Raw genomic sequence first — 26,981 nt, 5'->3', positions numbered from 1 at the left:
GTAAACCCAGTAAAATAACAGCGGTGAGCAGTAGAGCGGCCATCTTCCTCTGCGCGAGCCTGGGCGTGCACGCTCACATACGAACAGCGCGCATACAATAACGTACGCCATAGAAGTCATCTTAAAGACATATTAACATTCATGTCATGAACACTACTTAACACTAGGTGGCCGTTACACAGTACACAGATAGTCAAATAAAAAATAAAGAATAAAGATATGTGGATACGATACACACACACATGTGCAGAGTTGAAGGGAATAAAAAGAGGTAGGTTATTGCCAAATAAATATAAGTGTAATTGCACATGTGAGGTATCGAGGTAGATGGCCAGAGTCTTGTGTCTGGCTGCTGTGGGGCTCTGTCGCGCTGGCCAGACGGCTACAGTTCAAATCACTCTTTAATTATGAACATACATCTCTCTATTTTTACAGCGATTGATTCCTGCCGGTTCCATAATGAGACTGGCGCGGCCAGATACACTTTGGGTGCTGCGGCATGTGAAATATATTATAAATAGTTTTTCGGCGTGAGAAATACAATGTGTGGCGAGAGGACGTGACAAAAGACCGAAATGAGTGACTGTCAAGTGACACTCGAGAGCCCTGACTGCACTGTAGCAGTTACACTGTTTAACCTGCAAGCTAGCTAGCCTGCTAAAAACACCAAGCTTACATTAGCTACTGCTACTATTCCCCACCAATTCACAAGCACAAGAGAAAAAATATTTTGTACTTACATTTAATACCCCTGGAACTCAATGGAAGTTGATTGAAGATGGCATAGTTGGTAGTGTTGTTATAACCAGTCAACTGAACCAACAATCTTTTCACAAAACTGACAAAACCTTGTCAAACTGTCAAAATCCATCAACATTCCGTGCATGAGCAACTGTCTGACATTCTCACTGAAAGTGGGTGAGTATCAAAAGACATTTTGTTAAACCACTTACAAGTGTTATGTTGACAACACTATTGTAACAATTACTTTTTATTACAACTGTACATGAATAAATAGGCAATTTGGCCCGGGACTAATAGTGTATTCTATTTGTCCATTCTATTGGCTCTATTCTATTTTGAAGACTTGTGCTGGCTGCAGTCTAATTTAAGGCTCTCATGAATAAATTGTATGGGTATATTATACATGTTCTGAGTCTGTCATGATTCTGCCCTCGTATCCTTGATTTTCTCCAGTCTTGAGGCAGGATCATGACAGACCCATGTTTTGGCCTGTTTGGGTCATGTGCTTGTGTTGTCTCGTTACGTAACCCCACCCCCTTGTTATCCTCGTCTTGTGATTATTGTCTAGTCAGTTTCACCTGTCTTCGTCATTAGTGTTCCCTATATTATCCCCATGTGTTTGCTGTCCTGTGCCGGTTCATTATTTGATGTTGTGAAACCTAGTGAGTATTCTGTCAAACGTATTGTCTGGTGAAAGTTCTGATTCTGTGTTTGTTTGTTTGTTGTCTTGTAATCTGTATAGTCCTAGTCAAGTTTAGTCACCCTTGTCCAGTCTATGTTTTGCCCCCTCGTGGGTTTTGTTTTTCCCTGTTTTTTGTCATCAATAAACCTTGTGTTCTGCAAGCTGTCCGCAATTGGGTTCATCCTGAAAATCATAAAAGAGTCCATTTTCTGAAAGCCTAAAAGGTCCCCCTTCCAACGATACCAAGCACCATATTATAGAATATTGACAATATCCCTAGCATGAGCCTAAACCAGATATACACCAGATTTCAAAAACAGAATTTATCTTAGGGGGTTAATAACTTCATGAGCTGAAGAAAGTGATTTCGCTACCACCCCTGCACTGCTATGCGCTACGTACAGATTTCAGTCACTTGCAAGTATGGATAATCTGAGCAGTATCTGGACAGTTTCTGACTGTTTAAAAACCTACAGGTGAGTAATCCAGCAAATGCGCCAGAGATATACTCCTCAAACGGATGGCAGCATGCACTCAGCAGAACAAGGTAATCCATCAATCAATCGGGTAATCAATCGGGTCCTTTTTCTGAATGAGATTCAAATCTCTCGAACACCGGAAAGCCAGTTCCTTGTATGGTAAAAAAAAACACGGTATAATTCCTGTTAGGGTGACGTGGCCTCACGAGAGGCTTCCTGTTAAAGGTCACGAGAGAGATCTTGCGAGGATGGATATAGAGGTCAAGGACACACACATAAGGGTGAAATACAGCACAGAGGAGATATGCAGACTTGTCACTGTTGTGTATGAGGCCGATGATGGTAGTGCCGTCTGCAAGCTTCAGAAGTTTGACAGAAGGGTCTGTGGCGTGCAGTCATTCGTGTACTGGGAGAAGAGCAGTGGGGAGATAACACACCCCTGGGGGGTGCCAGTGCTGAATTTTCTCACTAGCTGCTGCCTATCTGTCAGAAAGCTGGTTATCCACTGACAGATAGAGCTAGGCACTGCGAGCTTGGTAAAATTGGTCTGGAGGAGTGCTGTGTTGAAGGAAGAGCTGAAGTCCACAAACAGGATCCTCACTTAACCCTCTAGGCGCCACGGTCGAGTTTACTCGACAAGATGCGGCACTGAATAAAACAGCCAATTTTGTCAAATAGGGTGTCAAATTTCCTTCGACCTCCCATCCACTAGTTGGCAGACATGTTATACTTCATCCCCGACTCAAAAAAACGTCATGCTTTTATACAAAATCTTCGAGCTAGAGCGCATTGAATCAGCGCGAACAAAAGCGGAGCTAGTTTGCGAGTGAGCCATTTTATCAGAGCAATATTGTCAAAGTCAGTGAGTATTTGCATTAGATTATTATTATTATTATTATCTAATTGCATCAATAAAGCTTACCCACAATGAAGTGTTGGGTCTTCTATTCACGGACCCTGGTTCTGAAGGGAAATATCTGCCTTCAGAAGTTGACGGTGATTATGAAAGTGAAAGTATAGCCCGTACGTTACACCAAGCACAAACGGTGAATCTTTTGCCCAATGTAGATGGTCCTTTGCCCAATGTAGATGGTCCTTTGCCCAATGTCAGTGGTGGGAACAATGTTTCCCGGGGTCGGAGTGTTCATCGCGAAGTTAGCAGGTGTGTTATTGTTGTGGGGAACGAGGCGGGAGATTTTTTTCCCTGGTTTGTCCAGATGTCGCAGGATATAATGCAGCCCCATGTTGACTGCCTCGTCCACTGACCTGTTTGTTCGATAAGCAAACTGCAGGGGGTCCAGCAAGGGTCCTGTGATGTCCTTCAGGTGGGCCAACACCAGTCTTTCAAATGACTTTATGACTACAGACATGACAGCGACAGGTTTGTAGTCATTCAGTCCATTGATTTCGGGGTTTTTTTGGAGGGGAGGGGGGGGGGGGATAATGGTGGAGCGTTTGAAGCCAGAAGGGACTTCGCACAGCTCCAGTGATCTGTTGAAGATCTGCGAGAAGATCCCCTGGACAGCACAGGTTTTCTCCTCACCATCTGGGCCTGGTTGTTTCCTGAGGACCTGACGCACATCCTCTGAACGGATCTGAAGTGCAGAAGAGGAAGGTTAACTTGAGGTGTTGTTTGTTGTGCAGAGAGACTATCAGAGTGGGTGTCGGGTGTGAGACGGGGATTTTCAAATAATTCAGGTCATCAGCCAGTTGTTGTTGATGGGGTCTTGTAGTCTGTCATGTCTTTCAGGCCATTTCACAGAAAGAATGGCCGAAAAGCCACAGTTTTAACTTATGCACTGCATGCCGAAGTACAACAGACATCAAAGAAGGAGAAGCCCAAAGCCAAGTCAGAGAAAGACCTGCAGCTGGCCCTATTGCAGGTGGTAACGAAACTAGAAGACCAGCCCTCTAACCCTCAGCAACACATGGGAGGGTAGAGGGGACGTGGAAGAGGACACTTTAATCGAGGAGGCGGTAATTTCAGCAGAAAAGAGTGCTGGCTTTGTGGGGACGACACTCACATAGGCAGACAATACACAGTGTAGATGGTGCAAGCAAAATGGACACTGCGCTTATCAATGTCCGAATAAAAAGGCTTCTGCTAACACCACCGAAGTGACCCGAACAGCCAACTTAGAAGAAGAAGAGGGAGGGGTTCGGGTAGACTGCCAGCTGCCAGTCAACAGGGAAGTGAAAACTGCAACACACACACATACACTGATAACTTTGCTCTCTGCAATGAAAACTCAGCTTGCTTTCCTACTGCTGACTCTATACGTAATGTTTCTTCGAATGACTGTTTAATGATGTACTATAGTGAGGGACATACTTACGTATGTCAAGAGACCCACTGTTAGTGGAGGGTACAGGGTCGATCCACATTGCGACCATGTGATCTACCGTTCAAACCATTATTGTCTGAAGCCACATTGATAACTCGTTCAGCCTCAGGGCACCAAATTATGGACAGGTTTACTGTCTCTTTGCAATGTGAAACTGAGCCAACAAGCCAATGCCTACAACATGCTTCTCTTTAGAAGCATAGCGCTTTTAACAATGTAGATTGTTTCAAAGCGGCTTTACAGAGATAAACGGATAATTTAAGGTAACAGATTGTTTTGGCTTTATAGCGGTTCTTGAATAATGTTATTTTCAGCTAAAGTTAGTTTTGATTGATTCACTTCCGTCGCAACGATCATTAGTTATTAAATTAGAGACCGCTAAGACGATACCGTTCTCTCTACACAGACTTTAAAGTCTAGGGATCCTCCATAGGGAGAGGCTAGTTGGCACTTCAGCGCTGCGGTGTCATCGGGTCCAGGCGAAGGTCCTTCCTCAGATCTGGATCCGGCCTGGATACGGCAGGCTGCGGGAAAACCTCGGGATAAACAAAGACACTAAAATTAGCGTAGATGCCATTCTTCTTATGATGTAACGAGTACATCAGGATTTACGAGTCTAAATCCGGACTGAAAATCCTCGCAGATATCATTTCTTTCAAGAAAGGAACACAGTTGTGAGGATACTGCTTTTTCTAATATCTTTGACAGAAATGGCAGATTAGAGATCGGCCTGTAATTGACTAGTTTTGTAGGATCAAGTTGCTGTTTTTTAACAAGCGGTTTAATCATAGCTAGCTTAAAGGTTTTTGGTACGTATCCTAGAGACAAAAATGAATTAATGATATTAAGAAGAGGATCTATGACATCTGGAAGCGTCTCTTTCAGCAGCTTAGTCGGTATAGGGTCTAACATACATGTTGTGGATTTAGATGATTTGACGAGTTTGCAAAATTCTTCCTCTCCTATAGCAATGAATGAATCAAATTTTCCCTCAGGGAGACTACAATGCACTTCCTGATGCGATACTGTATTAGACGGTTGCATAGTTATAATTTTGTCCCTGATATTATCGATCTTATAAGTGAAGAAGTTCATAAAGTCATTACTGCTGTGTTGCTTGGAAGCTTCTATATAGCACACAAATAAATACCTAGGATATGTGTGCTATATCAGTTTGATTAACAAAGACACAATTGTCTTTTTATCTAGTACAGTCTGTTCCACATTTATCTCAGTCTAAAGCCTTGAATCAGTCGTGGGCTCCAATGGGCCTGTTTGTGAAGGACTGTGTTGAACAAAAGACTGGTATGATGTGGGTCTGGCGTAAAGCACAGCGAAAGGTTGGGGGCGTTCATGACTGATTGCAGATATGAAGTGTTGGCACAGAGAATTGACCACCTTGGTTCCTTGCCACTGTTGCCTTGGCTTTTGGCTTGCTTAGTTGGGGACATTTAATATTCAACAATAGGTGGATGATGATGATGATGCAATTTTCTTGTTGTATTATTTTCATGTTATCACTGTGAAGCTGCTATGATACAATCTGTATTGTAAAAAGCGCTTTATAAATAAGGGTGACTTGACTTGACCACCATTGATGAGATCTGACAGAGGAATTATTGAATGGCAACAGTTTGCGCCTCAGATATCCACCCTGTGTTGGCAGAGGTGCCTTCCAGATTGTGGGCTGAACACAAGTATGATGTGGGGTTAATCAGGGGATGTGAACCAGTTATAATCACCCCAAAATCTGATTACAGGCCATGCCAACCGCAGTATCCTCTGAAAACAGAGGCGATTCTGGGCATAACACCAGTGTTTGAATCATTTTTGAGGGAAGGTATCATAGTGCCATGCAATGATTCTGCTGTGCACACTCCAATCTTTCCTGTTAAGAAAATAAGAGCTTGGCCCAGCCTAGCGGGTTTTGTGACATCATCACGTACAATAGAAGTCCCATTTCATTGGCTAGGCGCCAACCAATAAAACGGCTCCTTTGAACACCCCTGCTCCCGCCCCCCTTTCGCTCGTGCCGCCACTGAGTTGCAAGTGCACAAGTCAGTTTTGCATCTCATATATTGCGAAAAGATTTGCAAAAGTCAAGGCCCGAACTTTTAAATTGCAGGGATAGATTTGAGAAGTTGCACTTGCCTAATTGAAGTTGTACTGCGAGTGTGAATGTAAAAATACGTGCAAATACATATTACAAGTTTGTGTCTGTCATTGTATTTCTGTGAATGGCATTTTACACATTTGTGACTACTTGTCTGCAGCTTAAAGTGGGGGGTTGATTATGATTTCACTTTTCTAAATGTAGTTAGTGTGTAATGTTGCTGTTTGAGCATAAACAACATCTGCAAAGTTACAATTATCAAAGTTCAAAGCAAAGGGAGATATTTGCTTTTAAAGAAATAGTTTTTTAAGAACTACAACAAACGGCTGGTAGGGACTACACCACATTCCTCCCGGGTTAGTGACATCACTAATCCTAGAATTTACATAAACCCCGCCCCCGGGAACTCGATTTTTAGATTATCAAGACAGAATATGCTAATCAATGACTAGAAGATAACTACACATTCATAAATTCATCAACTAACCATTCAGAAATGTCCTGTTGCATTACATGTTGTCACTTCTTGAATCTCTCCATTATTGTCTGAATCTGGTTTGAACATAAAAAGCTACATAAAACATAACATTTTCAGTGCATGTGGCTGTGAGTGCAAACTGTTGTAGCTCCGCCCCCTGTGCCGGGAGCAGCAGCTCTTTTGCATTTAAAGGAACAGACACAAAACGGTGCGTTTTTGCTCAAAAAGTGAGAATTTTAACATGCTATATAAAAATATCTGTGGGGTATTTTGAGCCAAATCTTCACACACACACTCTGAGGACATCAGAGACTTATTTTACATCTTGTGAAAAGGGCATTATACCCCCCCTTTAAAATTCAGAATACAGGTTTGTGACTATTGTCTGCAAGTGCAAATTTCAACATTCAATACATTATTAATCAATGTCATCCGAAGTTTTAAATAACAAAAGAAACATTTAAAATGGTAAAATCTTTCAAAGGATCAAATGAAGTGTCTCCTATTTCAAAAGGATCTGTACATTTGTTACGTCCCTTAAATTTCTTTATGTTTGGCTAGAAAAAGGGAGTACACTCTTAGAAGAAAAAGTTCTATATAGAACCTTAAAAGGTTCTATAGGTGCTTCGTATTTGGAACCCCTAAAAGGTTCTATACAGAACCCTTTTTAAGGGTTCAATCAAAAGGGGTTCATTTAGGGGTTCATTCTTTCTTGTCATTATAGAACCTTTTTAGCATAAAAGGTTCTTTGGAGTGGAGTAAAGAACCCTATGGTTCTATATAGAACCCCAATGAACCCTTTTTTTCTAAGAGTGTAGAACCTTTTAGGGGTTCCAAATACGTAGCACCTACAGAACCTTTTAAGGTTCTATATAGAACCTTTTCTTCTAAGAGTGTATAACATTAAATAAAGATGTGTATGTAACTCAATATGAAGGTCAGGGCGATACAAGAAAAGGATCAAGTCAAAACTCCACTCAAAAGTGTTTATTCTACAGTGCCAAAAGTGAAAAGGTGAAAAGAAAAGAATATTTACACAGGAACAAATAACGATACAAAAACAAGGTGGGACGGCGAGCACGAGAGATGCCAAATCAAATAAATAAATCAAACAAAGCAAAGCTAACCAGGTTTAATCAGCTAAGCTAACTACCAAAAGATAAATGTAGAAAAGAAAAGTGTTCAGTGTCAAGACACCCAAACTGAACTGCGCTGACTAACCGGATAGCAGAACTACAGGTGTGGCGCTCTCTCCTAAACCTAGATGTTCAATACCAACAGGATTTCCTATGTGGTGCAGCAACAACAAGCAAGAGTGAACAAGCACCAGCAAAGTGAGCAAGAAGCTGGGGACGTGGAGGACGTGGAGGACGTGGAGGACGTGGAGGAGATACGGGTGTGAAGAAGGCGGCGTAACGTGATCGGCACTGTGAACCGGTACACCATCTTCCTTGATGAAGACTGTGGAGGAAACTCTGAAACACAAACACAGCACAAAACACTACCCACACATACAGCTCAAATGTGTTAGTATAATCTCTGTATAATATCAGTCTTTAAATAAAAGATATTTAAAGTGTATGTTTTTTTAGTTGGACCTCAGCACTATTTCTGGATACAGTGCATTTAGTTCAAAATTAATTTAGCAGACTTTAAGTATTCCAGTTTAGTATACCAACAGTACAATTGCAGGGTATTTATATTAAGTACATGAATATGTAAATGTATTTGTAGAATGCTTAAAATAAATGTATTTCAAATGCATTTTAGTATATTTATTGTTCACTAGGACAAGCAGTTTGTTTAATTACAGAGGTTAAGAGAAGAGCTCTTTCAGGTAATAAATACTTGATAATGAAACGTCAAACATTTTTGAAACTGTCAAAACAGTTGCTGTTTTTAAAGAATTTAATGTTCATTTGGAAAGTCATATGTGTCAAAAAAAACATTGGGATGCCTGTTTAAGTGATGACCTGCACTACTTCTGGCTGGTTTCAGAGATGTTAACAGAAATTGTATTTTGTGTGGTCTGTGCTACACATATTTGAACCTCTGTAGCACCGGTGCTATGTGCAAAAACAGTTAACCTACAGTCACACAGTAAAACTCCAGAGATGTGACGGGCAGACACAGTCTTCCTGAAGAAGAGGCTCCTGTGATGTGAATCAGCCAGTTAACTGCTGGGATTTTATACGGCAGGTCTGGGCAACTCTGGCCATTGAGATCCACTCAGAGTTTAGCTCCAGCCCTGATCAAAATTAGTCTGGTCCTACCAGACTCTCCTACATTTCATTTCTACACAGACTCTGGCCACTCTCCAGTGACAAGCGTTAACTTCCTTGAAGGCGGGAACTCTGTTGAAGTTTAAAGGCTTGTTCGGCTTGATTTATGACATCAAAGTACCGCGGGAGCGAATAGAGAGCAGATTATGCTTATGAATCGCTCTCGCGGTACTTTGATGTCATAGACCGATTGGTCTGTGCAGCGCCGGTTCAAGTCGAACAAGCCTTAAAACTATTGGATCTGCGCAGAGCCACTCTGGATCTGCCATAACCAAGCGCTAGCGTTTGGTCGTGACGCACACGACTAGCGCCTGACCTCAACATCATCGTTCTCAGCCACTCCCTCTGTCCGCTGATTGGACTGGTGAAAATTGGCTGGAGAAAACCCGCGAATATACCGCAAACCCAGACGACGTACTGAAGGAAAATTAAAATTAGTACGTAGGAGGACGGAGCCAGGCTAGATCAAATCACCTGTGACCCTGAAGACCTCGATCCGCTTGTTCAGGTGTGTGTGATCAGGGTTGGAGCTGAACTGTGGAGGACAGCGGCCCTCGAGGGCCAGAGGTACCAGCTCTGCTCTACAGGCTTCAGACAATCGTCACACCTGGAGGTCGGTTTTAATCATTTCTATCTCGCGCTCTCTCTCTCTCTCTCTCTCTCTCTCTCTCTCTCTCTCTCTCTCTCTCTCTCTCTCTCTCTCTCTCTCTGTCTCTCTCTCTCTCTCTCTCTCTCTCTCTCTCTTGCTCTCTCTCTCTTGCTCTCTCTCTCTCGCTCTCTCTCTGTCAGAAAAAAAGCAGATTTTGGCAAAATCTGTCGTTCAAAGTCAACCCATTGTCAAGTGAACTCTGGCTTATCTTGGGTCTGCAGAAGAGCAGAAAGCAGGAGACCGAGTGATGGTAACACAGAATCTCACTTGTGTCCTCATCTGACCAGCACTGATTTCACCGGTGTAATTATACCAAGCAAAGCCACTTAAAAAAAAATGACTTAATCACAAATATACTAGTGTAAAATTAAAAATCAATTAATACTGAAATATAAAATGAATACACATGCGCACACACAAAGACAGCAGGTGGTCCTCAAGCACTCAGATTTGCACTCAGTCTCAAGTCTCTTATTTTCGTTTTCGTTCCCAGGTTGCTTTCTCCGGTCATTTTTTTATCATGTTTTGTCGGTTCTCCAGATCGATGTTGATGTTGATGTTGGTCGTGATGTGTTCAGTTGACGAGTGTGACCATCTCCGGCTCCTGAGTGAATGACGCTGACGCACCGTTCTCTTTACCGCTGCTCGTCTTGGTGATAATCAGAGTCTTTTTCTTGCCACAACATCTGTGGATAAATAACACATGCACATTCAGTTAAACCCAATAACACTGGAAACGTATCAAAATAGCTGCCAGTAATTCATTTTTTTAAAGAAATACAACAGTTTGAAAGTTATCCGAGCCACTATAGATTCTGTATTGCCATGCAGACCTTAAATCCACACGCTGCCTCGGCAGACCTTTATTTGGGACAATTCTTATGGGACAAACAACACCAAATAGGACGGACAGTTTGACACAGAGCGCTTGCTGAAGAGCAGAAGCTGACGCTGTTATGATCCGCCGTTCTTTATAGCTTTCGCATCGCCGTCACATGCGACGTCACGAGTGACGCGACACCAATCAGGATTGGACTAGTGCCATACGGGCTTCAGACGCGCCGCGCTGAAGGCGTTCCCAAAGTGTCGATTCTCGACGCAGCGCGAGTCCCTCGAAAGGGAACCGCAGGTGTGGGTGTTGTGACAGATATGTATTTTAATATATATATATTTGTAATATCTCCATTAAAAAAGACGTACCTTTTTCTGGCTGCTACAATGCCACAGATAAGCAGAATGAGGAGAACTGCCAAAAGCGTAAGTAAAAAGATCAGCAAGTCTGTAAAAGAATTATAACAAATGACATGTTATTTCAAACAAACTGTATAATAACTTCAACTGACTGTATAAACTGACCGAATAATTTCGGTCATGACATAGTGACTTTGGCAGGAGCTTTGAGCGATGAGACCTCACATGACAAAATATATATATTTATGCTTTTCCCTCCTCAAATATGTGAGGAAAACAACTTGGAAATAACTTGTTTGTCTGCTGTCAGCAATTAATCAAACTCAGAGTGAGATATCGTGGAGCATTGCTTGCTGGAAGGAAAAAAGATATTCCAGAAAGTGCTTTGGTTGGTTCTCAGTCATAAACAATTATGGTGGGAAAATCCAAGGCACTGGTTTGCAAATGCATTCATAGGGATAAAATCCCACTTCCTCAATTATGAGACTCTTCTTGACTGGGAATGTGTTCCGATTTCTGTCAAACCCATTACTAAACCTGCTCGTGTCAATAATATAGAGTGTTTCAGTGGTGGTTGAAATGATATTTTAACTTAATTCAGAAAAAACTGTTAAAAATGTGTAGTATTAAGATTGCACATGTATTTTGAAAATACCACAACCATTCACTTTCCCCATCCTTTAGGGATGGAGATCTACGGTGGCCCAGAGAGCTCAACGCGCTGCAACTGAAGTAAACACATGCAAATAGAAAAACACCCGCAAATTAAGAAAGCATTTTTATCAGTTTCACAACACACGTGTGCTCCAAATACTCACAACACAACCAAATACTCACAACACATGTGTGCTCCAAATACTCACAACACAACCAAATACTCACAACACATGTGTGCTCCAAATACTCACAACACAACCAAATACTCACAACACATGTGTGCTCCAAATACTCACAACACAACCAAATACTCACAACACACGTGTGCTCCAAATACTCACAACACAACCACATACTCACAACACATGTATGCTCCAAATACTCACAACACAACCACATACTCACAACACATGTATGCTCCAAATACTCACAACACAACCACATACTCACAACACATGTGTGCTCCAAATACTCACAACACAACCACATACTCACAACACACGTGTGCTCCAAATACTCACAACACAACCACATACTCACAACACATGTATGCTCCAAATACTCACAACACACGTGTGCTCCAAATACTCACAACACAACCACATACTCACAACACACGTGTGCTCCAAATACTCACAACACAACCACATACTCACAACACACGTGTGCTCCAAATACTCACAACACAACCACATACTCACAACACATGTATGCTCCAAATACTCACAACACAACCACATACTCACAACACACGTGTGCTCCAAATACTCACAACACAACCACATACTCACAACACATGTATGCTCCAAATAATAATAATAATAATAATTCATTACATTTATATAGCGCTTTTCTGGACACTCAAAGCGCTTTACATAGAAGGGGGGAATCTCCTCAACCACCAAATACTCACAACACAACCAAATACTCACAACACAACCAAATACTCACAACACACGTGTGCTCCAAATACTCACAACACAACCAAATACTCACAACACACGTGTGCTCCAAATACTCACAACACAACCACATACTCACAACACACGTGTGCTCCAAATACTCACAACACAACCACATACTCACAACACATGTATGCTCCAAATACTCACAACACAACCAAATACTCACAACACAACCAAATACTCACAACACATGTGTGCTCCAAATACTCACAACACAACCACATACTCACAACACATGTATGCTCCAAATACTCACAACACAACCAAATACTCACAACACAACCAAATACTCACAACACAACCAAATACTCACAACACACGTGTGCTCCAAATACTCACAACACAACCAAATACTCACAACACACGTGTGCTCCAAATACTCACAACACAACCACATACTCACAACACATGTGTGCTCCAAATACTCACAACACAACCAAATACTCACAACACAACCAAATACTCACAACACACGTGTGCTCCAAATACTCACAACACAACCACATACTCACAACACATGTATGCTCCAAATACTCACAACACAACCAAATACTCACAACACAACCAAATACTCACAACACACGTGTGCTCCAAATACTCACAACACAACCACATACTCACAACACACGTGTGCTCCAAATACTCACAACACACGTGTGCTCCAAATACTCACAACACACGTGTGCTCCAAATACTCACAACACAACCACATACTCACAACACACGTGTGCTGCAAATACTCACAACACAACCACATACTCACAACACACGTGTGCTCCAAATACTCACAACACAACCACATACTCACAACACATGTATGCTCCAAATACTCACAACACAACCACATACTCACAACACACGTGTGCTGCAAATACTCACAACACAACCACATACTCACAACACACGTGTGCTCCAAATACTCACAACACAACCACATACTCACAACACATGTATGCTCCAAATACTCACAACACAACCACATACTCACAACACATGTATGCTCCAAATACTCACAACACACGTGTGCTCCAAATACTCACAACACACGTGTGCTCCAAATACTCACAACACAACCACATACTCACAACACATGTATGCTCCAAATACTCACAACACAACCACATACTCACAACACACGTGTGCTCCAAATACTCACAACACAACCACATACTCACAACACATGTATGCTCCAAATAATAATAATAATAATAATTCATTACATTTATATAGCGCTTTTCTGGACACTCAAAGCGCTTTACATAGAAGGGGGGAATCTCCTCAACCACCAAATACTCACAACACAACCAAATACTCACAACACAACCAAATACTCACAACACACGTGTGCTCCAAATACTCACAACACAACCAAATACTCACAACACACGTGTGCTCCAAATACTCACAACACAACCACATACTCACAACACACGTGTGCTCCAAATACTCACAACACAACCACATACTCACAACACATGTATGCTCCAAATACTCACAACACAACCAAATACTCACAACACAACCAAATACTCACAACACATGTGTGCTCCAAATACTCACAACACAACCACATACTCACAACACATGTATGCTCCAAATACTCACAACACAACCAAATACTCACAACACAACCAAATACTCACAACACAACCAAATACTCACAACACACGTGTGCTCCAAATACTCACAACACAACCAAATACTCACAACACACGTGTGCTCCAAATACTCACAACACAACCACATACTCACAACACATGTGTGCTCCAAATACTCACAACACAACCAAATACTCACAACACAACCAAATACTCACAACACACGTGTGCTCCAAATACTCACAACACAACCACATACTCACAACACATGTATGCTCCAAATACTCACAACACAACCAAATACTCACAACACAACCAAATACTCACAACACACGTGTGCTCCAAATACTCACAACACAACCACATACTCACAACACACGTGTGCTCCAAATACTCACAACACACGTGTGCTCCAAATACTCACAACACACGTGTGCTCCAAATACTCACAACACAACCACATACTCACAACACACGTGTGCTGCAAATACTCACAACACAACCACATACTCACAACACACGTGTGCTCCAAATACTCACAACACAACCACATACTCACAACACATGTATGCTCCAAATACTCACAACACAACCACATACTCACAACACACGTGTGCTGCAAATACTCACAACACAACCACATACTCACAACACACGTGTGCTCCAAATACTCACAACACAACCACATACTCACAACACATGTATGCTCCAAATACTCACAACACAACCACATACTCACAACACATGTATGCTCCAAATACTCACAACACACGTGTGCTCCAAATACTCACAACACACGTGTGCTCCAAATACTCACAACACATGTGTGCTCCAAATACTCACAACACAACCACATAGTCACAACACACGTGTGCTCCAAATACTCACAACACAACCACATAGTCACAACACACGTGTGTCCAAATACTCACAACACAACCACATAGTCACAACACACGTGTGCTCCAAATACTCACAACACAACCACATACTCACAACACATGTGTGCTCCAAATACTCACAACACAACCAAATACTCACAACACAACCAAATACTCACAACACACGTGTGCTCCAAATACTCACAACACAACCACATACTCACAACACATGTATGCTCCAAATACTCACAACACAACCAAATACTCACAACACAACCAAATACTCACAACACACGTGTGCTCCAAATACTCACAACACATGTGTGCTCCAAATACTCACAACACAACCACATACTCACAACACAACCAAATACTCACAACACACGTGTGCTCCACATACTCACAACACATGTGTGCTCCAAATACTCACAACACAACCACATACTCACAACACATGTGTGCTCCAAATACTCACAACACAACCAAATACTCACAACACATGTGTGCTCCAAATACTCACAACACAACCACATACTCACAACACATGTATGCTCCAAATACTCACAACACACGTGTGCTCCAAATACTCACAACACAACCAAATACTCACAACACATGTGTGCTCCAAATACTCACAACACAACCACATACTCACAACACACGTGTGCTCCAAATACTCACAACACACGTGTGCTCCAAATACTCACAACACACGTGTGCTCCAAATACTCACAACACAACCACATACTCACAACACATGTGTGCTCCAAATACTCACAACACACGTGTGCTCCAAATACTCACAACACACGTGTGCTCCAAATACTCACAACACAACCACATACTCACAACACACGTGTGCTCCAAATACTCACAACACAACCACATACTCACAACACACGTGTGCTCCAAATACTCACAACACAACCACATACTCACAACACACGTGTGCTCCAAATACTCACAACACAACCACATACTCACAACACATGTGTGCTCCAAATACTCACAACACACGTGTGCTCCAAATACTCACAACACATATGTGCTCCAAATACTCACAACACAACCACATACTCACAACACACGTGTGCTCCAAATACTCACAACACAACCACATACTCACAACACACGTGTGCTCCAAATACTCACAACACAACCACATAGTCACAACACACGTGTGCTCCAAATACTCACAACACACGTGTGCTCCAAATACTCACAACACAACCACATACAGAAACTCACTGCAAATAACAGACCACAATGGAAATGCTTTCTTAATTTGCGGGTGTTTTTCTATTTGCATGTGTTTTCTTCAGTTGCAGCGCGTTGAGCTCTCTGGGCCACCGTAGAGATCAGAAGACAAGCTTTAGCTCCAGTCCCGCTGAGTCCATCTCTAACTCTATAACTGAACACGCTGAACACGCTGAACACACTGAACACACTGAACACACTGAACACACTGAACACACTGAAAACGCTGAACACGCTGAACACGCTGAACACACTGAACACACTGAACACGCTGAACACACTGAACACACTGAACACGCTGAACACACTGAACACACACTGAACACGCTGAACACACTGAACACACTGAACACACTGAAAACGCTGAACACGCTGAACACGCTGAACACACTGAACACACTGAACACGCTGAACACACTGAACACACTGAACACGCTGAACACACTGAACACACACTGAACACACTGAACACACTGAACACACACTGAACACGCTGAACACACACTGAACACGCTGAACACACTGAACACACTAACACGCTGAACACGCTGAACACGCTGAACACACTAAACACACTGAACACACTGAACACACTGAACACGCTGAACACGCTGAACACGCTGAACACACTGAACACACTGAACACTCTGAACACGCTGAACACGCTGAACACACTGAACACACTGAACACTCTGAACACGCTGAACACGCTGAACACGCTGAACACACACTGAACACGCTGAACACACTGAACACACTGAACACTCTGAACACACTGAACACTCTGAACACGCTGAACACGCTGAACACGCTGAACACACACTGAACACGCTGAACACGCTGAACACACTGAACACACTGAACACACTGAACACTCTGAACACGCTGAACACGCTGAACACGCTGAACACACTGAACACACTGAACACACTGAACACTCTGAACACGCTGAACACGCTGAACACGCTGAACACGCTGAACACGCTGAACACACACTGAACACGCTGAACACACTGAACACACTGAACACGCTGAACACGCTGAACACACTGAACACACTGAACACGCTGAACACGCTGAACACGCTGAACACGCTGAACACACTGAACACACACTGAACACACACTGAACACGCTGAACACGCTGAACACACACTAGACACACACTGAACACGCTGAACACACTGAACACACACTGAACACACACTGAACACGCTGAACACACTGAACACACACTGAACACACACTGAACACGCTGAACACGCTGAACACGCTGAACACGCTGAACACGCTGAACACACTGAACACACACTGAACACACACTGAACACGCTGAACACGCTGAACACGCTGAACACGCTGAACACGCTGAACACGCTGAACACACTGAACACACACTGAACACACACTGAACACGCTGAACACGCTGAACACACACTAGACACATACTGAACACGCTGAACACACTGAACACACACTGAACACACACTGAACACGCTGAACACACTGAACACACACTGAACACACACTGAACACGCTGAACACGCTGAACACGCTGAACACGCTGAACACGCTGAACACACTGAACACACACTGAACACGCTGAACACACTGAACACACAACACACTGAACACACACTGAACACGCTGAACACGCTGAACACGCTGAACACGCTGAACACGCTGAACACGCTGAACACGCTGAACACACACTGAACACGCTGAACACACTGAACACACTGAACACGCTGAACACGCTGAACACACTGAACACACTGAACACGCTGAACACGCTGAACACACTGAACACACTGAACACACTGAACACACTGAACACGCTGAACACACACTGAACACACACTGAACACGCTGAACACGCTGAACACGCTGAACACACTGAACACACACTGAACACGCTGAACACGCTGAACACACACTAGACACACACTGAACACGCTGAACACACTGAACACACACTGAACACACACTGAACACGCTGAACACACTGAACACACACTGAACACACACTGAACACGCTGAACACGCTGAACACGCTGAACACGCTGAACACGCTGAACACACTGAACACACACTGAACACACACTGAACACACACTGAACACGCTGAACACACTGAACACACACTGAACACACACTGAACACGCTGAACACACTGAACACGCTGAACACGCTGAACACACTGAACACGCTGAACACACTGAACACGCTGAACACACACTGAACACACTGAACACACTGAACACACTGAACACACTGAACACACTGAACACACTGAACACACACTGAACACGCTGAACACGCTGAACACACTGAACACACTGAACACACACTGAACACGCTGAACACACTGAACACACAACACACTGAACACACTGAACACGCTGAACACACTGAACACGCTGAACACACACTGAACACACTGAACACACTGAACACGCTGAACACGCTGAACACACTGAACACACTGAACACACTGAACACACTGAACACACTGAACACACTGAACACACTGAACACTCTGAACACGCTGAACACGCTGAACACGCTGAACACACACTGAACACACTGAACACACTGAACACACTGAACACTCTGAACACGCTGAACACGCTGAACACGCTGAACACACACTGAACACACTGAACACACTGAACACGCTGAACACACACTGAACACACTGAACACACTGAACACGCTGAACACGCTGAACACACTGAACACACTGAACACGCTGAACACACTGAACACGCTGAACACACTGAACACACACTGAACACACTGAACACGCTGAACACACTGAACACACACTGAACACACTGAACACGCTGAACACACTGAACACACTGAACACACTGAACACGCTGAACACACTGAACACGCTGAACACACTGAACACGCTGAACACGCTGAACACACTGAACACGCTGAACACACTGAACACGCTGAACACACTGAACACGCTGAACACCTTGAACACACTGAACACACACTGAACACACACTGAACACACACTGAACACACACTGAACACGCTGAACACACTGAACACGCTGAACACACTGAACACGCTGAACACACACTGAACACACTGAACACACTGAACACACGCTGAACACACTGAACACACACTGAACACACACTGAACACGCTGAACACGCTGAACACACTGAACACACTGAACACACTGAACACACTGAACACGCTGAACACACTGAACACGCTGAACACACTGAACACGCTGAACACCTTGAACACACTGAACACACACTGAACACACACTGAACACACACTGAACACACACTGAACACACACTGAACACGCTGAACACACTGAACACGCTGAACACGCTGAACACACTGAACACACTGAACACACTGAACACGCTGAACACACTGAACACACTGAACACACTGAACACGCTGAACACGCTGAACACACTGAACACGCTGAACACACTGAACACACTGAACACGCTGAACACGCTGAACACGCTGAACACGCTGAACACACTGAACACACTGAACACGCTGAACACACTGAACACGCTGAACACACTGAACACACTGAACACGCTGAACACACTGAACACGCTGAACACACTGAACACGCTGAACACACTGAACACACTGATCTGGCCGCTCAGAGCGGATTGCAAATTGGGATTGGTACTTAATTCTTCAGGACAATGTAAAGTCTCAAAATAAATACAAGTGGTTTGGGCATGATGTATATTATAAAGAGTCTTTCTAACCTGATGATCTGCTCCTGTGTGATCCTGGAGAGCTGTCGTTTGGGCCGACATGTCCTGGAGTAATGAAGACAGAAGCACACATACAAGTGCAAATGAGATGTCAGAAATCATATAATGTAACTGTAAGAATTCTTATAACAGGTTCAAAAAGAGAGGTTTCACAGTGATGCCATAGAAGAAGCATTTTAATAATGAAATATCACCAGTTTTATGAGCTGTCGTTGTGTCATGAGTGGACGTTCTCTCGGCCGTTGCCATCGCTGTGGTGTTTGCATCGGGTAGTAAGGTTGTGGACTCCTCTGTCTGGTCGTTCTCATTGTGTTCCTCTGGGGTCAGTGTGGCACTGGTCTGTGTCCCGTCAACTGGAGGAGACACTGATGGATCTCTCCAAGCCTCAGATGTCGAAGGTCCATGCTCTTCCGCTCCAGTATTGTGTTGGCGTGTTGTGACTTCTGTGAAATGATAATTATGCAGAACTTTGTATATATGCACACCAAACATTGATTGGGCCTTTTTTGACAAATGTTCAACCTGCTGTCAGTAAGTAATCTTACAGATATTACAGAACACTAGACAACTAGTGTTATTAACCTGCAGAAAAACGAGATGTTCTGAGATCTTGTTGCTCAACTGATCATTCATCACATGTTAAGAAGCGGGACAGCACAATAAATAACACACAACATCACAAACAAATGTCATTACTTATTCAAATATTTACTTTGATATTATTTTCATATTCTTTTGTGTATGTATATTTAATGTTACTCATGCTTTATCAATGTTAAGATTTTTTTGAATATGCCAAAAAAGTATTGCAGCTTATCACTTTATTAAAATTATGCCAAACAAAACCACAGTAACTCTTTATTTCAAAGGATTCTACTCACTATAAGTAACTTTGTAACTACATGTCAACTAACAAAATGGTTTTCACAGAATAAATTTTAAGTGTTAAAGCTTACTAATAATACCTAACTTATGATGATTTACAAAACATGGGATGGGGGAAAGCTAAAAACAGTTAACAGGATATTACACTGTAAGATCCTTCAGATAAAAGTGTCTTCGTTCTGAATGTATAGATGTGAAAGGCTTTCATACCTGTGCTGATGTCTGTAGATGCGGTGACAGGGTTTGAACTGTCAGGGATAATCTGAGCTGTACAGTTCTTCACTGACAAATCTGTTTCAAATACAGTGTTTTGTTAAAAAAATAGTTGATCATGCATTGACCAAACACATACACCATGTTGCACAAATCAAACCTTTAGCATCGTAACATAAGGCGTCATATTTATTTCCGTCTGGAATCATGTTGATGATTCCTGTTTTGTTGCCAGCGCAGAGATCTTTTGCCGTGTGACGGAGAATCACCAGCTCTTCGCCGTCTAACCAGCCATACCTGCAGAGAAAATCAACATCTGTATTTAGTTTGATGGAGGTCATTAGGTGATGTTCAGTTGAATGGAAGAACTCGGGTGATGTCTGACCTGCACATCTGAAATCCTGCGCTATAGGCTTCCTCCACCTGTGTCATATTGGCTAATGAAGACGATAAAGCCTCGCACAAGCTCTTGGCCATCTCAAACGTCAGACTATAGCGTTCCTTCCCCTCTACATGAAACACTCCAACATAGCTGCAGCTCCGTGAACGCACCGCTGGAAGACAAACAGGGCAGAAATAATAGAAATTTAAAAAAAAGAAATTAAATTACAGCATTTATCGGGGTTCAAGCATTTAAGGCCTTTAAGCACATACGCATTTAAGACATTACGTTTTATTTAGCAAGCTTTTAACCACTGAAATAACACATAGAAAAGTCCATTTACAGCCAATACAGGCAATTTACCATAGGAAATATCCCACATAGCAACATTGTGTCGGCCCAGATCCGGCCCAAATCTGGCACACGTGGAAAGATGATCTGGCCCACATGCAGCGTGGAATGACGGCCCTTGGGTGGCCCACTCCTGTTTGCCAGATCTGGGCCACAAGCAGGCCATAGCAATGCCACATGTCAGCCAAGAGCAAATAAATAAACCAGAACTGGAGCTTATCTGAGCCACAAAACCTGCGTATATTAAATATGAAGTCATTTCAGCCTTAATAAAGCCTGTTAACAAGTAGAATCACTGAAGGAAATAAGAGAACAGAAAAAAAGACAAGCAGAAACACAAGAACTAAAACTGACTTCAGTCACAGCCTTAGAAGAAATCCACTGAAGAGAAAAGAAGACATTAAATCTGTGAAGATCTCAGCAGAGGAGGATTAAACAACTCCACAAACAGCATTACCAGCTTCACTTATTACTAACCAGACTGACTTTATTTCTGTCAGACGTCTACAAAAGTTTTATTGAGAATTAACAGAGGTTTAACTCTGTTTAATTTAAAGTTACCGTAATGGTGATTAGTGTTTCCATTAGTTGGGTTCTTAACTCTTAAAATATCTCTTGTCCATTTTGGCTGTTGTGACAGTGTGTTTTTCAAACACATTTGCAGCAGCAAAGATAGCTAAAGTGAAACGAGATCAGATGATAATGGTGATCTGTTGATGGTTATATACTAATCAAGAAATAGACTGATTCACTAATGTCATTTGACTCTAACAATTGTGTTGTACCATTAATATATTCATATCTCAAACCCTGTGTTTCTGCTGCATGAGATCTGGCAATATTACAACAATCAGTTAGAAGATTTTAACAAACACGAGGACAAAAATCTGATCAATCATAACACACAGAGACATCAATAATCAGCGTATGAATATCAACAATGGTGACAATAAAAAGTACCTTGCTGAAATGCATGCTGGGTACCAGCATTGAACAAAACTCCCAGCATGCATTGCAACATGAATAAATTATGCAGCTGAATTGTCCTATTATTTTGTTTAATTCTAAATATTTGCTTTTATTTTGTTGCTGTTGGTTTTGTTGTGACTTAGTAGATTTTCAGTGATGTTCTGAAATTATCTGTTTATCTACATATTGTTGATTGTCACCATTGATGAGATTCATACACTGGTTGTTGATGTCTGTGTGTGTCATTGCAGGCTAGTTTTGTGTGATCGTGTTTGTTAAAATCTTCTAACTGATTGTTGTAATATTGCCAGACCTCATGCTGCAGTAACACAGGGTTTGTGATGTGCAATCACTAATGGAACAACACAACTGTTATATTCAAAAGACATCAGTGAATCAGTCTATTTCATGATGATTGTAAAACCATCAACAGATCACCTTCATCACCTGACCTGATTCACATTAGCTTTCTTTGCTGCTGAAAATGTGTTTGAAACACTCTCATAGCAGCCATAAAGACATAATAAGAGTTAAGAGCCCAACTAATGGAAACACAAATCACTGTTATGGTGACTTTAAATGAAACAGAGTTAAACCTCTGTTAATTTTCAATAAAAACTTCTGTAGACGTCTGACAGAAATAAAGTCAGTCTGGTTAGTAATAAGTGAAGCTGGTAATGCTGTTTGTTGTTTGTGGAGTTGTTTAATCCTCCTCTGCTGAGATCTTCACAGATTTAATGTCTTTTATCTTCAGTGGATTTCTTCTAAGGCTGTGACTGAAGTCAGTTTTAGTTCTTGTGTTTCTGCTTGTCTTTTTTTCTGTTCTCTTCTTTCCGTCAGTGATTCTGCTTGTTAACAGGCTTTACTAAGGCTGAAATATTTTATTTAATATACACAGATTTTGTGGCTCAGATAAGGTCCAGTTCTGGTTTATTTCTTTGCTCTTGGCTGACATGTGGCATTGCTATGGCCTGCTTGTGGCCCAGATCTGGCAAACAGGAGCGGTTCGCCCAAGGGCCGTCATTCCATGATGCATGTGGGCCAGATCCGCATTCCACAAGTGCCAGATGTGGGCCGGATCTGGGCCGACAAAATGTTGCTATGTGGGATATATGGATTTCAAAGCTTTTTGAGTTATAGCGCCACCTATGGTCTGATCTCCATAAAACGTTGCAAGCTTGTTTGGAATGTTATGACAATTTTCGTGAAGTTTTGAGTTTTCGTTTAGGATTTATAGGCTTTCGACTGTATTTTGCCATGCCCATTTTCTAAATGACCCTGTTATAGCCATCCAAATGCAAAAGTTCAACTTTTTTTCAATAATTATGAATCTAGAGAGTCCAGAGAATTGTCCTAGACTGGTTTGGTTCTGATCGGGCAAAAAACCTAGGACTAGTTTGCAAAAGTAGGTTTTTGACATAATTGCAAATATTTAATGAACGATTTGATTGACAGCAGTAGTTTTAGAGGCAAAGTTGTTCAGTATGAGAGGATATATCAAATGATATGCATATTGTGTGGATGTGTGTAGCACCACGTGATTACAGAGCCGTAAAACTCGTTAGCGTCAACTAGTGGCCGAATTCTTTCAAAACTCTTACAGACCTCTAGGGCCAAGAGTCGAACGTGCACACCGAGTTTCGTTCCGATCGGCCTCCGTTAACCTGGTCTAATAGGTGCTCAAACTTCATTGGCTGATGACGGCCATGATTTTTTTAGATATACCAATGTCCTGATATACATACATGGCACCTTGGACCAAGACACTGCATACCAATTTTCAAGTCAATCGGACTAACGGTCAGGTGGTCATAGGCATTTTTATGTTTTTCTAAAGTTATAGCGCCACCTAGTACTCAAACATCGCTATTTTTTTTTACTGTGACCTCAGATTGAACTCATACATATGTCTACCAAGTTTGGTGTAGAAGGTTTTTGACTAAATAAAAAATGGCGGAACAATTTGCATACCGGAAATGAAATCGGAGATATACGTCTTTCCAATGATATAAGACACTTGAGTCTACGCCTTATGGTCTAGGAGTTATGACCAGTTTCGCGCAATTGATTGTTGTAGCGCCGCCTATGGGCCAATCGGGGGTCATACTCTCTCAACCTCTCCTTGATTTTTGGACTACCTACTGGCCAAGTTTCAAGTCTCCAGCACTTACGGTTCGGGCTGCACGATGCGTTTTAGGGGAGAAGAAAAATAATAAAAATCCTAACAATTACAATAGGTTTTCAGCACTTCATGCTTGAACCCCTAATAAATGAATTATATGTACATAGTGCCATTCTAGAACACAAGAACTTCACATTCATCTGTTCAAGTCTAGATGTCACGGTGCTGGGTGGATGGAGTAATCGAGTCACGGATCTAATCGCAGGCTGATTTATTCAAACAATACAAGATGAAGACATTCCAGAAAAACAAATAACATTTACATTTATTCATTTAGCAGACGCTTTTATCCAAAGCGACTTACAAATGAGAACAATAGAAGCAATTACACTAGCAGTAGGACAACAGTGTGTAAGTGCTATGACCCTTCGCAGTTCAATCTAATGTAGTACTTTTTTGTTGTTGTTGATAGAATCGAGGAGAAAGTGTTATTAATACTGGATCAAGTGCTGCCGAAAAAAGATACGATAAAAGAAATAAGGTACAACAGTTTAAAGGTTAAAACTAAAACCAACACAACACACATTAAACACAGGGTGATAATTGCACAGAATAATGAGGAACTGAAGACACTGAGCTGACCATAGTGTGTAACCATGGGAACAGATCAAACCAGGAAACAAACATACGAAATGCAAAGTAGATGATGCTTTTCAATACTCAAAATGAGGTTTCCTCGCTCCTCCGTTCTCCAACCTGTGACCCAGAAACCAATCAAACAAAGCCATCTTGAAGAAATACTAAATATACAAACAAACATACCAACAATAAACATGACAAGTCTATTCTGATAACTCCTGTGTATGCCCAATTTAATTTTAAAATGCCAATAGCCATGGTTTTGAATTAATCGAGGAATATGGAAATTAACTAAAAATGTATTTTAGAGCAGATGAGTTTGTTATGAGAAAATTGTTTGGCTACATCTGCGGGGACAAAATAATGTCAAACCATTTTTATATATTAAACAATGCATTACACTGTATATTGTATTGTACACAGTTTTGGTAGTAATGGACTACATATTTTAAGGCGAGACACTACAGGTGAATAGGGTACAATTTAAAAATAATAGATATCACCATGAAACTTCCTCAGTTGATTACTTACATAAGTTCATAAAAAAAATGTATTACAAGTTTTTGAAATTTGTATGTTTAATTATGCAAATTAGGTATTATCTCATTAAATATGCACACTTTTGCATATATTTTCGGTAGATAGATCTGAACATATGATAAAGCCAGGTGCAAAATTATTTTTTTATTTTGATTTCACACAAGATGAAAAAAGATGTTCAGAGGGATTTCAGGATATATGCTTTCATAACCTAGGAAATCTACATTTACTGTCCATAGCCTTAAAAAATCGATTTTCGCCATATTTTTTGGATTAAAATTTCCCATAAATCAGGCCAGGAATGATTTATTAACAAATCCCTCTGAACATATCTTCAGAATACTGCTAAGTGTGTAACTGGAAAGTTTGGTGTACATCGGTGCTACATAGGCTGAGATGTTTCTACTGGAGGATGACAAAAAACCCATTTTGAGAAAAAGGCATTTAAAGATTTGTAATGTAAAAAATCATACTTTTTTAGTAGAAACAACTATTTACTGACACAATATCTCATCACATCATTAGCAACAACAATACGAACCACCTAAATCACATCAAAACTTATAAACACATCATTTATGGCAGGGATGTTCAACTTCAGTCCTGGAGGGCCACTGTCCTGCAGAGTTTAGCTCCAACCCTAATTAAACACACCTGATTACTAGAAAAGAGCTTTTGTCAGGGTTGAAGCTAAACTCTGTAGGACAGTGGCCCTCCAGGACCGAAGTTGAACATCCCTGATTTATGAAAAAACACACATATGAATGTCAGAGCGGGTCACG

The 26,981-nt window shown here is 41.7% G+C and overlaps 1 protein-coding gene across 1 annotated transcript in view; it reads right to left on the bottom strand.

Moving 5' to 3' along the window:
• Positions 1-9,764: 9,764 nt before the first annotated feature.
• cd44b (CD44 molecule (IN blood group) b) overlaps positions 9,765-26,981 on the bottom strand; it is a 29,370-nt gene continuing 12,153 nt past the window's right edge. The window contains exons 2-8 of the mRNA XM_079603417.1: positions 21,582-21,750; positions 21,357-21,493; positions 21,194-21,274; positions 20,293-20,541; positions 20,090-20,143; positions 10,973-11,051; positions 9,765-10,458 (exon numbers count right to left, since the gene is read on the bottom strand). Of these exons, the coding sequence (XP_079459543.1) occupies positions 10,347-10,458; positions 10,973-11,051; positions 20,090-20,143; positions 20,293-20,541; positions 21,194-21,274; positions 21,357-21,493; positions 21,582-21,750 (881 nt within the window). The 3' untranslated portion in view covers positions 9,765-10,346. The remainder of the gene's footprint in view (positions 10,459-10,972; positions 11,052-20,089; positions 20,144-20,292; positions 20,542-21,193; positions 21,275-21,356; positions 21,494-21,581; positions 21,751-26,981) is intronic.

The sequence above is a fragment of the Phoxinus phoxinus genome (genome assembly GCF_949152265.1).
Source record: "Phoxinus phoxinus genome assembly, chromosome: 25".
Lineage (NCBI taxonomy): Eukaryota > Metazoa > Chordata > Actinopteri > Cypriniformes > Leuciscidae > Phoxinus > Phoxinus phoxinus.
The sequence above is the reverse complement of the archived record's forward strand: the minus strand, read 5'-3'. Positions and strand labels throughout refer to the sequence as shown.